The sequence below is a fragment of the Larimichthys crocea genome, chromosome VI, assembly GCF_000972845.2.
Source record: "Larimichthys crocea isolate SSNF chromosome VI, L_crocea_2.0, whole genome shotgun sequence".
In the NCBI taxonomy this organism is placed as follows: Eukaryota; Metazoa; Chordata; class Actinopteri; family Sciaenidae; genus Larimichthys; species Larimichthys crocea.
Genome location: NC_040016.1, coordinates 11239706 through 11254152, shown reverse-complemented (window position 1 = coordinate 11254152; position 14447 = coordinate 11239706). Strand labels below are relative to the sequence as shown.

At 37.3% G+C, this 14447-nt stretch overlaps 1 protein-coding gene and 1 long non-coding RNA gene across 2 annotated transcripts; both read left to right on the top strand.

Moving 5' to 3' along the window:
* On the top strand, positions 1–3669 carry LOC113745795 (uncharacterized). The gene is made up of 2 exons (XR_003462411.1): positions 1–3244; positions 3332–3669. It is a non-coding gene; the product is annotated as an uncharacterized LOC113745795 (long non-coding RNA).
* A 5015-nt stretch (positions 3670–8684) lies between these two features.
* On the top strand, positions 8685–14237 carry srsf3a (serine and arginine rich splicing factor 3a). The gene is made up of 7 exons (XM_027278816.1): positions 8685–8840; positions 9404–9432; positions 10692–10902; positions 10988–11122; positions 13177–13215; positions 13309–13395; positions 13509–14237. The coding sequence occupies exons 2-7, from the start codon at positions 9426–9428 to the stop codon at positions 13534–13536; spliced, it is 507 nt and encodes a 168-aa protein (XP_027134617.1). The 5' UTR covers positions 8685–8840; positions 9404–9425; the 3' UTR covers positions 13537–14237.
* Positions 14238–14447: the final 210 nt, after the last annotated feature.

The window sequence follows — 14447 nt, the reverse complement described above, 5'->3', positions numbered from 1 at the left end:
TTAACATTAGCAGCAAACAGTAACAAACACTACCTCTTATCTGGAGAACCAGGAGTCAAATGTTTAGTAGATGTAACCTATAAAGTTGATAATGTGAAAATGTCCCAAATGTACATTTAAGGACTTTTAAGTAGTTACCTTTAAATTGATTTAACATCAACAGGAAGCAGTAACCGCTTTGACAGCCGTTGACAGACGGCAACTCTTTTTAAGAACAACCTTCTGGAAACATTCCTAGAACTGAAAAAGGAAATAATCTTTTGGGAACGTTCCTAGAATAGTTTCTTTAAAGGCTGCAAAAAACATATAGTTTAAGGAAACCATTAGGGAACACAAACTTCTAGTTTCAGGTGATCATTTCTTTTGTACGTTGTACAATGCATCATATTTTATGTCCAAACAGCTAGTACAGCTGTTTTGAAGTTAATTACATTTGAAGCATAGTACAGTAAAATGTGTAAATACTTAAGTAAAGGAGCAGTAATAAAGTTTACTCACTGCTAACTATGTTATAGTCCAATTAAGTTTATTTAAGTATGTATTAAAGGATCTTATTGTGAAGGACAGTCCCTGTCAATGTGTTAAAGTAATACACTTGGTTCAAATGTAATTATGTGTAATTAGAAGATAAGACAGAAGGCCTACAGCTATATTATTTTGTAGTGCAGTAATTAAATTTGAAATGTAGTAACCTAACCTGATGTAAGTTGTCACTATAATCTAAGTAGGTTTTGATCTATGAAACAAGCTAACATAGTAATATTACTAATATTAAAAGCACTCACTATGTGTCAGTGTCAATGTGTCAAGTCACAACTTAAAGTTGGAAAAACCTGTTCCAGGTTGGAGTATAATCCATCATATTTTATGAGTTCTTGTTTTAGATGTCAAATATTAGTCTGCAAAGGAAGAGTACAGTTTTTACAGGAATACAATGTACAGTAGTGTCACATAATTTGAAATATAATGGAAATATTTAAGAGCTATTATCTCAAAATCCAGCACCTGCGTAAATGTGTAACTGCTTCCTAACTAACACATGTAATCATAAAAAATGTCTTTAACCTTTATTTTACCACAACTTCCTAGAAAGACTTCTGCTGTATTGTTTCCCAGTACATCAGTGATGCAATCAAAGCTTTAGTATTGTGTTAAAGATCCACCCAGCAGGTCTGGGACATATTTTAAAAACACCTGTTCTGAGGCTTGTTTTGAAGGCTTTACATTGTATCAGGCTAAACATAATTGCTTATAAATACATTGGCATGTTGTGCATGTCAGTGCAACACTGAAGAATTCAAAAAGACAAAGGAGGCATAGAGAAAGGTATGAAAGAGTGAGTGGAGTTAGATTTGTAGGGTTATTGTCTCAACAGTTTGGAAAAACCTGCAAAGAATTTGACAAAATTCTTGTTTTTTAATTGTTTTTAACCACATTCTGCGAAAAACTGGCATTTCAAATTGCTTGCAGACTAACAAGTATATGTGACGTATATAGGCAATCAAAACCTGCCCAAGTGAAGTCTGTACAGCTCATATTGCACATACTGTTTTTTATTGTTTATATGCTGTTCATATGTTATTGTCACACAGCACATCTTTCTCACACTGTGTTTATTGTTATTGCCTTTGCAAAGCCTGTAAGGAGACATTTAATATCCTCCTATGGAGTGCAAATGATAAATGAAATGATTTAATGTGCTTATTTGTCTGCACTTGTGTTTAAATGATGAGCGTTTTGTTAGTGGTTGCATACAGAGTTGATATACATTGGCTGAGAGAGCAGCTGAAATTCCCATAAAAGTCATAAAAGATTTTTAATGGCTTTGCTTTTCTGCTTTTGTGGTCTGAGGATACTGGTGTATTATTATGTCCATACAGGATGTTTGCAGTGCAGCAGGTTTCATGGCTGCTGTTTATATTCATGTCCATTGTGTATTTGCATTAAAAATGTTTGTTTTTTTAAATATGGCATCTGGTGTGAGTATATCTTTGATAATGTGTGAGCCAAGAAGGTTTGTTCATGTGAAACTCTTTTCTTTACTGCTTGAACCGTGGTGCTCAGATATAGCAGGCTTCTGGTGGGTGAATCCTACAGTCAGAGGTGGTGAAGACTGTTAGACCACACTGCTGGCAGACAGCCAGGCAGCTATTGAAGGGAACATGATGATCCTGTTAATTATAAAGGTGACATAACACAAGTGAACCTGATGCTGCAAACCCACTGGGATGTTGTCAACTGGCTGTGTAATCTTCAGTTATAGGAAGAAAGTAGGGTTTCACATACTCTTGAATTAGTACATTAAAAGCAAACAATAGTACAGAAACAAAACAACATGCAGCCTTGTAACTGTACAACACTCAATCTGAAATCATTAACAATAAATGCATGAATCTTTTTTTTTTCTTTTTTTTTTGAAATCATCAAGGCCGTTGACTCCAGCTCAGGCAGAGATTTGTTTGTTTTCCCAAAGCCAAGTCTGAACTGCGGTGTCCTGGTAGCTTTGTTGGCACTTCCCCCTCATCTTGTATGCTTAAGTGGAGGTCAAAAAAGAACTCGGCTGACCTGAGCTGAACTTAAATGCATGAATAGATTTCTATATTGACACATGGCCCAAGATGTTGTCTTCCTTCCTGAAATGTCGTGAACATCTTGTTTCTGTTCTGGTGAAAGCAGCAACCTCATAGGAAATAGACAAAAAATAGACAGTGAAAAGTTAAATAAAGAGCTTGTAGCTGTTCTGATACAAATATAATATATAAGCTATTTTTATAGATTTATTAGTCCTATTTTGTGCTTTAGAGCCTCTTAGTGCTCTTAGTAAGAAATCTTAGCTGAGTATTCACTCAAACCTCTTGTTTGCTTTGTTAAAAATACACCAATAAACTGTAGTTGTTTTTGATAACTGGCTATCACATTCACTAAATATTGTATGTAGTGCTAAAATCTGACAAGGACTTACGAGAATACGTCTGTCTGAATGAGTGTCTTGGTGTAACCAGAAGCACGCGGGTGAGTTCATTCAGGGATACAGGCTGCACAGTCATCAGGAAGTGAAACAGAACAGAATGTGCTGTACTAATCTGATTGAAAAACACTGCCCTGAGTGGAGGCACGAAAAAAACAAAAAGACGTTTCATTTAAACAGCTAAAAGGAGAATCCTATGGCAGCAGGAGGATATGTACAAAGAAAACAAACTGAACTTAACTCTTCATTTGGTGACAGACGAGTGGTGAGGATAAGGTTAGAGAAACACTCGCTCTCACACAAACGTACACGCTGTGACTAAAATAAAGCTGAGCAACATAATGCTCTTTGTTTGTGTTCTAGGCATCTGTGTTACGTACATGGGAGTAATCTCCTGAGTGATCCCTTTTATCCCTGAACTTTTGCCCCCTGAAGCAAGAGGTCTGTATTGCTGTGTCTGCCAAGAACCCTAAATAAATGATTCTTCGCTGCTGCTGATGAAGACAAACACAGCGGAACAGTGATAAACAGGAGGAACCATTTTGTTCTCTTTTTTCATGTCAATTTGAGTGATTCATTATCGTGCTAATAATCTTTTTGAAGGATTGTGTTTACTAAATGTGTGACGTTGTAAGCATAGTTTACTTAAGTTAAAGTCACATGTTTAAATTTTAAAAGGCAAAACTGCAGATGTATGTAAATTGAAAGTAAAAGTATCCAGAATACATGCAGAATGGCCTCTATCCATGCTACATGCCACCTTATTGGATTATTATTAAGTGTAAGTAACATTTTAATGTTGCAACTAGGTTGAGGACTTTGAATATGTGCTGCTGGGTAGTTTAATCCACAACAATGCAGTAATATCTAATAAGTAAACCATCAGTTTTGTGTAGTTTTTAGATAAATGCAACAGGGTTAAAGCACAATATTCCTATTTAAAATGTACTAGAGTGCAGGTAAGACAGGCAGAAAACAAGTGCATGCAAGTACAACTGTAAACTGTGAAATTGTAGGTAAATGTACTTAGTTACATTCCACCACGGACTGTGGTTTAACCACACATTTATGCGTATATTTGTCAAGGTTTGTCAGGTTGGCTGAGGTTGACTTTTTTTTTAACATAAATATCTGTATTCATTTGAGAATGTAATTTGCCTTTGCCTCTAATTGTAGGTGCTTTCCTGTGATTTTCCCCTGCACTATTGTGGGAGTCTGGTTGTTTAGTATCACTGGATTACTCTCATGCATGATGGGCACACAGTAAGAATAAAAGCATGCAAGACTTCCAGATGTGTGGCTCCTTTTGTTCTGATGTTTCTGTCTCTGTTTATATTCTGAACCTAAAAGAAACATTATTTCATCGAACTGTGCATAAAAAGACAAGATTACAAGACAGATTTAAACCTAATGTTCTGTTTGGAGACCCTGTTTAACAACTCGGTCAACATCATGACTTTGCCTATTGAACTGATGACATATTTCATAAGCTTGCAACAGAAAATAATGCATTATTTCTGGGGTCCGGCTTTTAAACATGGTGAAACACAATAAATGTTCATATACTCTTTAACTGTCATTAGTGTTGACACTTTTTACACAGCAATACCCTGAAAAAAAATCCCACACAAGACTGTTTGGTTCTCTACAGGGAGATGTTTCTGTTGGCCTACATTGAAACAAATGGAGTGGACAAAATAATAGTCAGTATAATGCAATACAGTTCAACAACACCACAAATTCCACCTCCACATTCTCCAAAATGGCCATGCAGTTGAATAAACACCTCCGTAGAAGAGTTTCAACAAAAACTGGACATTACAACCTTCACCAAGGTAGAACTTATTGCAAGATTGTTATAGTTTGAACTTAGCACACTTAATAAAATGGCACCGTATGTTCATGCTGAGCCCATATAACACATGAAACATGACATATATCCTTATTTGGTGGAATGACATTGCTTTATGGTCATTTCCACATTTCATCAGCTTCATCCGATGTGTAAACACAGTTTGTAACCAAGGGAAAAGTTACCATTTCAACACTTTTCTACATAAGTCAGAGCATAACGAGGTTATAAAAGAATGTATTTAAAGAAAGAAAATTGGTTGGTTTCGAAGTTGTTGTTATTAAATTACACATGCAGCAGCAGCCCAAACAATGTTGAAGTAAGGCCAACACCAACAAAGCACAAATTAAAATAACTCTCTCATTCTCGGGGTAGCCCTTCCACCAGACTGCTAATGAGGGTTATTATTCTTCATTAAATTATCTGGCAACCGTTACAAAGAAGTCTAGTACGTACGTAGCAATTTCATCTGTCATGTCAGGTGGTCGTTAATCATGGCTCGAGTCGTGTGTGAGTAAATGCTTGATAACTAATTTGACAGCTCACAATGCTAGTTAGAGCATTATCCAAACATATTAGGCAGTGACATTGCTAATTAATTACTACAAACAAGGCATGTAACAGTTTTGTTTACAAGAGAGGATAAAGCCAGCTACACCTGACTCTAAAATGTGTTAGATTAAAGACTATATTTATGGCTTGTGTGGTAACGTAATTAACAAGTGAGACACACAATTCACTTTCAGCTGCATCCGTATGCAGATTTTCACCTACTGGATGAAATAAATGGAGATGAAATAAGAATTTTGGCTTGTCTTAAATGTCATTTTGCAGTGTGAAGAGTGAGAGGTTAGATTCAGAGTCAGAAAGGTACAAAGTCTTCTGTTACTCACACCTCTTCCCCTGCTCAACACACACTTCGAGAATGTTTCCAGGAAGTGTACATACAGTATCTAACCACTGACCTGAACCCTTACAAGGGGTCGTTTGTGGTGTTTTCTCCTGTTGAGCAATAAACCTCCTCTGTCGATTTACTTCCCTGCGCAATGATCACTAAATGCCAAGCAGTAACCGTTTTTAAGGTCAGACTGCATGAATCCAGTTTGTGTTTCCTGTCAACTTGAAATGTGACAACTAAATTATGTGCTGTCCGCTTCTGCACTAGCAATGCATTTGATGTAGCATGACATAAGTTTGGCAGTGAGTTCTCACAGGCTTGTTATGTAGGCGATGGATTGTTCTTTGCACGCAGTAAGCGTGACTCAATATGTGCAGTAAAATCTCAATAAGTAATTGTCTTATTGCACTAAGCAGTGGTAGAAGAAGTTCTCAGATCATTTACTTTAGTAAAAGTACAATAAAACCCAATCCCACAGCTAGATTTTCAGCATATTAAAGGACCAGTGTGAAAGACTTAGTGGCATCTAGTGGTGTAGTTGCTGCATTGCAACTCCCTCCTGCTTCTGTAGAAAGTTGGCAGTTCAACATGGAGGACCCTGTAGATGAGGACCCGTGGCATGTGCAGACAAAAAAAGTCTCCTTCTGAGGTGACAAAAACATAATAACATGAAAAATACTTTTTTTCTCAGTACTGAAGGTGAAATTAGTTTTACATACCGCACCAGGGATCAAGGCCTCTTTCAAAGGGTCACAAGATGGATCTGGGGGGTTGATTAATAGGAGAGGGAAAAAGAAAAACACAGATTACAGATTGTAAATTTATTATGAGCATCTCTTTTTGGTGCTAACAACTCACAGATATAGTGACAAGTTGACCCAAATAGACACTGTTTTTTGTGTTGGGGCCACAAAGCAAAAATGTTTAGAACCAACTTAACAACATTAAACCTTTAGAAACTGATCTACTGATATCAAAGTAAGTAAAAAGCATAATATTTCACAGTAAAGGTATTCAGTTAGATTTTGTATTTTAAAACATTATATAAGATATGGAAGAGGAGTGGATGATTTTTACAGGAGATAATCCACATGTCTCCACACATTGTAGATCCAGTATTTACAGAAAGAGATCACGCCCAGGCGTCCGAAGGACACAGGAATGAGAACAGCCATTAACAGAAAAACTTCATCCTTGAGGCACAGGCGAGGTTTGAACTGAAAGTCATGAATGTGAGGAAATACTCAAAGACAGAGGACAGAATTTGCCAAGAAAGCAAAAATGTCTGTCTTTACGGTTATAACACATTGTGATATTGCTTACATGCCAGTGTGTCAATGTGGCACTGTGCAGTGTGAGTATATAGTCTATCTATCTATCTATAGATGCAGTGGAGCAGTGAATGATTATTACAGCTCGTGCTGGATTTGAAGGACTACAAAGGCTTACTTTAACTTAGAAAGCAGTATCTTTATTTGTGTTATGACATCAGTAAATTATTACTATTAATTTAACTATTTACAGTATAGAGCTCAGTTGGCGTTGTGTACCCATTTTTAAGGAATAAACAAACTAAAATATGCTTGTTTGTCTGGTTGGATAAGATACTGTAAGATGAGATTTATTTTTAAAATGTAAAATGATTAGAGAATTGGTATAATTTCATTAATAAGTATTTGTATTCTACTCCTTAATTCAGAACAGGAACTATATTTCATGATATACCTTGCCTTTAACAGGTGATTGTTAATGTTGGCGGAGTGATAGTATGTATAACATGTTGGTGAGTGTTCAGTTGTCCTGTTGTATACATGTTACACTGAAGAGGCGGTCCCAGTGTGTTTGCTTGACCCACAGCCCGTAACTAAGTTAAACACTAAAGATATAGATACTGTGTGGCTGGAAGGTTTGGCTTTTTTTCATTGACATAATGAAGAATGTGCTAAACCTCTAAGGACATAAATGCTGGTGTTATATATCAGTAGATGTGACACAAAATATCACTTTCTGAATGATAGAGAAAAACAAGTGAAACGAGTGAAACGTTTTGAAACTTAAATGTTAGCAGACTTTACATTACTCATAATAAGTCATGTTTAAAATTCATGTTGTTTCAACTTCATGCAACTTTAACATATTTCATACAATTTATTCTTTATTATCTGACTTTAGATGTGAAAGAAAGGAAGAACTGGTTTTTAGATTTGTTCACGCCTGATTGGCTTAGATTTGTTTACATTGTCATTTAAAACAAAAAAACAAAACAAAAAAAAGATTGTGACAATGAAACAAAATGTTACAGGAAGGTGCAATTGTATGTAACTTTTATTGGTATTTTTTTTTTTTTTTCCATTTTAAAAATGTTAGTATTGGCTCCCAGACATCTTCACATTGTCAAATCTGGCCCTCTTTAAAAAAAATAAAAAAAATAAAAGTGGACACCTGATTTATTTATACTATTATTTATTTGTTCACACCTGATTGGTTTGCAATTTAAAAAAAATAAAAAATAAATTGTGACAATGAAAATAAAATAGCTTTTATTGTTCTTTTTTTCATTTTTAAAACTATAATTATTATTATTCTTTTTTAGCCCCCAGACATCTTCACATTGTCAAATAAAAAAAAAAAAAATAAAAAAAAGAAAGAAAATTGGACACCTCTGATTTATTTATACTATTATTTCTTTGTTCACGCCTGATTGGTTTGTTTAAATGTGACAATGAAATGAAATTGCTTGTTAGTGTTGTTTTTTCCCATTTTTAATTAATGCAACTTCTTATATTCTCAGTCTTATCATTATTATTTATTTTAGTTCTTTATTTATTTTTTAGTATTCCCCCCGGTCACAATGAAAATAAAATAGCTTTTATTGTTCTTTTTTAAAATTATTATTATCATATATTTTTTTAGTATTGCCCCCCCGGTCATCCTCACATTGTCCTCAGGTGTGTGGCCTCCCGGGCAGCAGCTGGCGCTGTGCGCCTCTGACGCTGCGCTCTGACGCGCCGCCGCAGAAGAAGCGGGACGACCTGTTGTGTTCCGCAGTGAAGCAGCTAACCCAACAGGTCGAGCTGGAGGCTCGGTGAAGCTTTACCGTCAAACTGCGGCTGCACAACAAGGTGAGCTGGGACACATGTATCCGTCTAGTCCCCAACACTCTTTTCTGTAACATAACGTGTCTTCAAAATGCTGTCGAGTTTATTTCCTTTCTAACGATTCCGTCGCGGCAAAAGCTAAAACATGTTTAGCCAGCCATGTTCTCGCTAACACACCTTGATGTTTACATGTTTGTTTTTGGAGGGATGCAGACACGAACAGTCGCTAACATCGACACAAAACTTGCAGTGTTGTGTAAAACAGACGAAATGTGCGTTAAACTAACAAACAGCCTGAAGGTTTGCTATCCGGGGGTCGCTGTTACGCACAAGCTAACGAAGCCTAAATAAGTAAGTTTAGGTGAAGATGTGTTTATTATTATTACACGTGCTTCATATTTAATGGTGTCATTTTTAAACTGGAGTTAAGTCAGTGTTGGTACTCGTGAAGCAGCTGCAGAGTCAAAAGCTATCCATGCGTAACCAATCACTGACCCCGTCATTTTATTATTATTTTACATATTATCATGTGTTTTACACAGGCTGTGCAAGTTTCTGACCTCTGTCCTCCTTTTAATTTCCTGCAGGCTCCATTTGTACCAGGTCGAAATGGGAGGTGAGTTATTATCAGGACTTCCTGATGTGGAAAACCACAGAAATAGTTTGAACAAAGCTGTTCAGACCCTGACACACCTCACGCTCTCAGCTCCCTGCATATTTGTTTGTGATCTTTGCAGCTGTACTCGGGTGGGGAGGGATGGACATGCAAACTAGTTCTGGTTAAGTGCGTCATTATAAGACAACAAAACACTACTGTGCCACGTCAACCTCAACTTTATGTATTTATATAGCACCTTTCATACAGAGTCGAAGTCCAAAGTGCTTCACAGAGCAGAGTAAAAACGGAAATAGACAAAAATTAACAGATCTTAAGGTAAGAGAGCAGTTGCATGAAAAACTATAGATTAGAAGAAAAGTAAAAAGCATAAAAAACTACAACAACGAAACAAATAAGAAGAAAAATTAAGACCTATAGGGTAAAAAGCATAATTTAAAGAACAGTTGCAGTAAAAGTAGATAAGACCTGTACGGTAAATAAGCACCAGAGATAAAAGTAACAGGGAGTGATCAGGACATAAAAACTCAGCAGTGAATGGCCAGGCACCTTAGGTGAAAGCCAAGCTAAAGAGGTATGTCTTAAGTTGTTTTTTAAAAATGTCTACAGAGGTGCAGTCCCTCAGATCCATAGGAAGGTTGTTTCAGAGATGGGGGGTCGCCGAAGCTAAAAACGGCCTCACCAAACTTCTTTGTGGAGGTTCTGGGGACAACCAGGAGTCCAGATGTCGAGGATCAGGCGCACTTACTCCACTGTCGCCTGTGGAAAGTACTACATATATAGTGTAGTCTTTCTATGACGGTGTTTATTGAAATGCAATTTCATCAAATTGATTTTAATTCCAGCCAATTTGCCGGTGATAATTTTAAGTACGGCAAAATCTGCTGACACAGTTTCAAATTTTTTTCAGCCACCCCTTTTCATCGGTTAAAAAAGACACACGGTGCAGATCTCATTATGAGGTGTGATAATTCTGTGAGTTACTTGACCGCAGGCCAAATTTAAACTCGCCCTGTTAAACTTTTCTCAGCAAGATGGGGCCTGTACTCGGCCAACAATCCTCCACTCTATATATCACAGCTGTGCAACTGCAAGTGTTACAGAAACTTGTTACAGAAACCTGTTCGCTTCAGTGGACTGCCAGCAGTCAAACTCTTTTACGCAAACCTTTGTTCGTATTAGATCAGAATGCAGAATAAGTTATAATGCATAAAAAGAATTCATGATCTCCTTTCATGTTTGTGTTTTTTCTCTTTCAGACCCTGCTCTTCATAGAGACTGTCCCCTTGATTGCAAGGTTTATGTTGGGAATCTAGGAAACAATGGAAACAAGACAGAGTTAGAAAGAGCATTTGGGTACTATGGCCCTTTAAGAAGTGTTTGGGTTGCCAGAAATCCCCCAGGCTTTGCTTTTGTAGAGTTCGAAGATCCCAGAGATGCATCTGATGCTGTGCGAGAACTAGATGGAAGGTAACTCTTTTTGACGGTTATTTTTTTGTGTTGTTTTGTTGTTGTTTTTTGCACTTCCCCATTCATGCATCGCCTTTTCGTTCAGGCACATGTGTGGCTGCCGAGTGCGCGTGGAGTTATCCACCGGCGAGAAGCGCTCTAGGAGCCGTGGCCCTCCTCCATCCTGGAATAGACGCCCTCGCGAAGATTTTAGGCGACGTAGTCCTCCAGTCAGACGCAGGTATGCATTTTCTACTTAAAGATTCACTCAACTATTTTATTTACACTCTCATTTGCAGTGTCTAAAAGCTAAAATGACAAAGCATATTTACGTTCCCCACACAGTGTGAGCATTATTTTTTGTTTTTACTCCTTCCAGATATTTGTTAGTTTGGCAAAGCCGTTTGAATCTAACAACCTCACAATAAAAATCTCTCGTATCTTGAGACATCAGAGCTGTTCAAGCTTTGACAAGCCAAAGCCAAGCAGGAGGTAAAGTTTCTGATTGGTCGTCACGTTGGCCTTAATTAAACTAGAAGTTAGAAATCATACCACCATGTTAGTAAAATCAAATTATGGCTAGCACACATACAAAGTGAGTCCATCAATAGATAATCTGATGGCTGGTTCAGGATGTGATATATTGATGTCACTCCCTTTCCTTAATGTTTTTATAGATTTGAGTGATACAAACTTATTTTTATCAAGACTACAAGCTTATGTCAGCACTTGACTATGAACTCTTATGTCTGTAAAATGACCAAACTCTACCAGAGTGATGTAGCTTTACGGGGACAACTTAGGGACGACAGTTATCACTTCATCATCCATCAAACGTTTTTATAGGTACTTTGAAGAATTACTTTCTGCAGGTGTAAACTTTGTTTTCTTTCTGAGTTCAGTTGCCATCTATTAATAAAACTGAACCCCGTTGCAGAGTCACCACCACGCTTCTCACCATCTGAGTCAGTCAACTAGTCCTCTTACAGCATCATGTGACTGCTGACCAGCGAGCCCCAATCAGCTTGGCTGGTGTTGTCACATGACCCAGGCGCACCGCCAGTCGTCAGGTTCCACCAACCTTTTGGTTCCTGAGCATGCGGTTCCCAGCATCCTCCTCTTCTTCCTCCAACCTTAACCCAATCAACAGCGGTTCCACTTCACATTATCAACCAATCAGCGTCTTTACTCTATCTATTCTCCGCACAACTACTGCGTCAACGGGAACAGCCCTTGGCTTACATCCCCTCCCATCCTTCCCCCCCAAAAAAGGCAGGGAAAACCGACAACTACCCCTCCCAACCAGCCACCAAGCAACTTCATATCTCCAACATTTGCATCATGTGGCAAATCCTCTCTGCAATTCGACCTCCCTCACCATCAGTCTGGCTTCCTTGCGTCATTTCTATCTTGTCCAAATCCCCCAAAATAGTAAGTTGCTTTTATCCTGCTCTTTGTAGTTTTTATGCTTAATCTAGCTTTCAAAGCTGCTTGACAGTTTTCCCTCAGCAGTTATGTAATTAAGAGCAATTTCAGTGCAGAGCTGCAAAAATCTAAAGATCAGAAGTTGTGGTCAAGGAACTTTGCCGTCAGTCTTTTTTAATTTTCATTTGCAAAAATGAACTACATTTATCAGAGTACACGGTGTAATTGCGCCGCTGAGTGCATTTCCATGGTTCGACATTAAGACATTTTTAGTAATATCAAACAATGTTTGTTTTGTTTTGATGTTTTAATACTATCTCTCTTTTCCACTTAAATATGCTTTCACCAAAAGTGCTCCAATAATTGAAAATGCTTCACACACAATTGTGGTTTCACAATATGTCCTACATCCAGGTTCCTTTGAACTAAAAGTGAAAGACAACCACAGTCTGTTTTTGATCGGGTCCACAGTATTGAGCAATTTGTTTTTAGCAGGGACTCTATGTAGATCATTGTGCACAAACTGTGTGCCTTCAGTGTTGCTTAAAAACATTTGTAAGAATAAGTTTTGCCCACTTATAATTAAGCTGTAACACATTTACTTGGTGTCTATGTCGGGCAGGTCTTAATGTCGAGTCTTGATTTTGTTCTCTGTGATTGGTGCTCACTGGACAAAGTTTCCTTTTTAATGAATTGATCTTGATGCAGTTCATGGATGCAGATGATCCTTCTAATAACAGACAAGGAACTACGTGTAACCACGTGTAATCCATGTCTCTGTATGGATCACGAATACCAAAGGTTGCATTAGTGATAGAAAGGGTTGAATTAATGTTTGTTTTGTTTTTTTTAACTTCACCTATACTATAGATCACCGAAGAGGAGGAGCCTCAGCCGCAGTCGCAGCAGGTGAGCTTCTAACAACAGTTTTTTTTTTTTAAACTGTGCGTTTATAATGAAATGATAAAATTCATATTAATGGTTTGATTTCTGGTTCTGCAGGTCTGTTTCAAGAGACAGACGCAGATATCGGTCTCTCTCCAGAGACAAGAATCATAAGCGCTCAAGATCCTTTTCACGGTCAAGGAGGTACATTTTAAGTGGCATTGATTATCATACTCTACTCCAAGACTTTATAAGATATTTTACTCTTAAGGTTATCAGTCATTTCACGCTTATTCACTAAACTGTTTATTTTACAGTCGTTCCGCATCCGCCGAGAGGAAATGAAGACCTTAGACAACGGTTTGTCTGCAGGATCCTGCTATGATTGTGAAAATACAAATTTTTATAGTCATGTTTTTCTTTTTAGATTATGTTTTCTCAGCTTAAGACAGCCAAAGGTTGGCCTTGTTACATGTTGTGTAATAGCAATCTGGTGAATTAACAACAAAGGACTGGAACTGTTCGTATTTTGTCGGTTCTCATGGCAAGATCAACCCATTTTACTGACATATTTTCTCTTTGAATTTACTCTATAAAGCATAAAACAGATTTGTTGTGCCCTGCATGTTTTTAAATGGAATACTGGATTTAGTTTTACATTACCATCCTGTTTTTTTAACTGTTGAATTAAAGTTCAGGTGATGTTTTTGGTTTTTATTTGTTTTGCTGTTTCTTTCCTTTTTTTTTTTTTAATTCCTGGTTCACTTTTAAATTACTGACAGTGGGTAACTGTGAGCTGCATTGCCAAGCATAGTTTGTATCAGTGACAGAAAGCAGAATGGCAACAAACATTGTAAATACCGGTGCTGTTATTTGCAGGCTATCATTGAAGCCTAAAGCATCATCTGTAATTCTGTATTTCACCTGTCACTTTTGCTAATTAAGGCATTTATCTATTCAACTTTGCTTGATTCTCTGAAGTCTGACATAGTGTGCTGATGCAGTTAAACAACTTCTTCAATAAATGTTTTTCCAAGGTGACAATATTTCCTTGTCCTACTTTTTTTGTATTTGAATAGTTCCATCCAACAAATAAGATTTATAGCATGTAACAGTCAAATGTAAATGTAGGAAATTAAGTTTATTTAATCCAGGAAGTAGTAATTGCTGTTTCTGTTGGCTGATGAAGGCTGCAACCCACACAGGAAGCTTTCAGTCACAGTTGCAGTAAAGGAACAACCCACATGTGTGAAATG

What these genes read in the sequence shown, in the direction of transcription:
- srsf3a (XM_027278816.1), top strand. An exon ending in CTCAGCCGCAGTCGCAGCAG is followed by an intron (nt 13,216 to 13,308) that starts GTGAGCTTCTAA and finishes CTGGTTCTGCAG; the next exon opens with GTCTGTTTCAAGAGACAGAC. An exon ending in TCCTTTTCACGGTCAAGGAG is followed by an intron (nt 13,396 to 13,508) that starts GTACATTTTAAG and finishes TTTATTTTACAG; the next exon opens with TCGTTCCGCATCCGCCGAGA.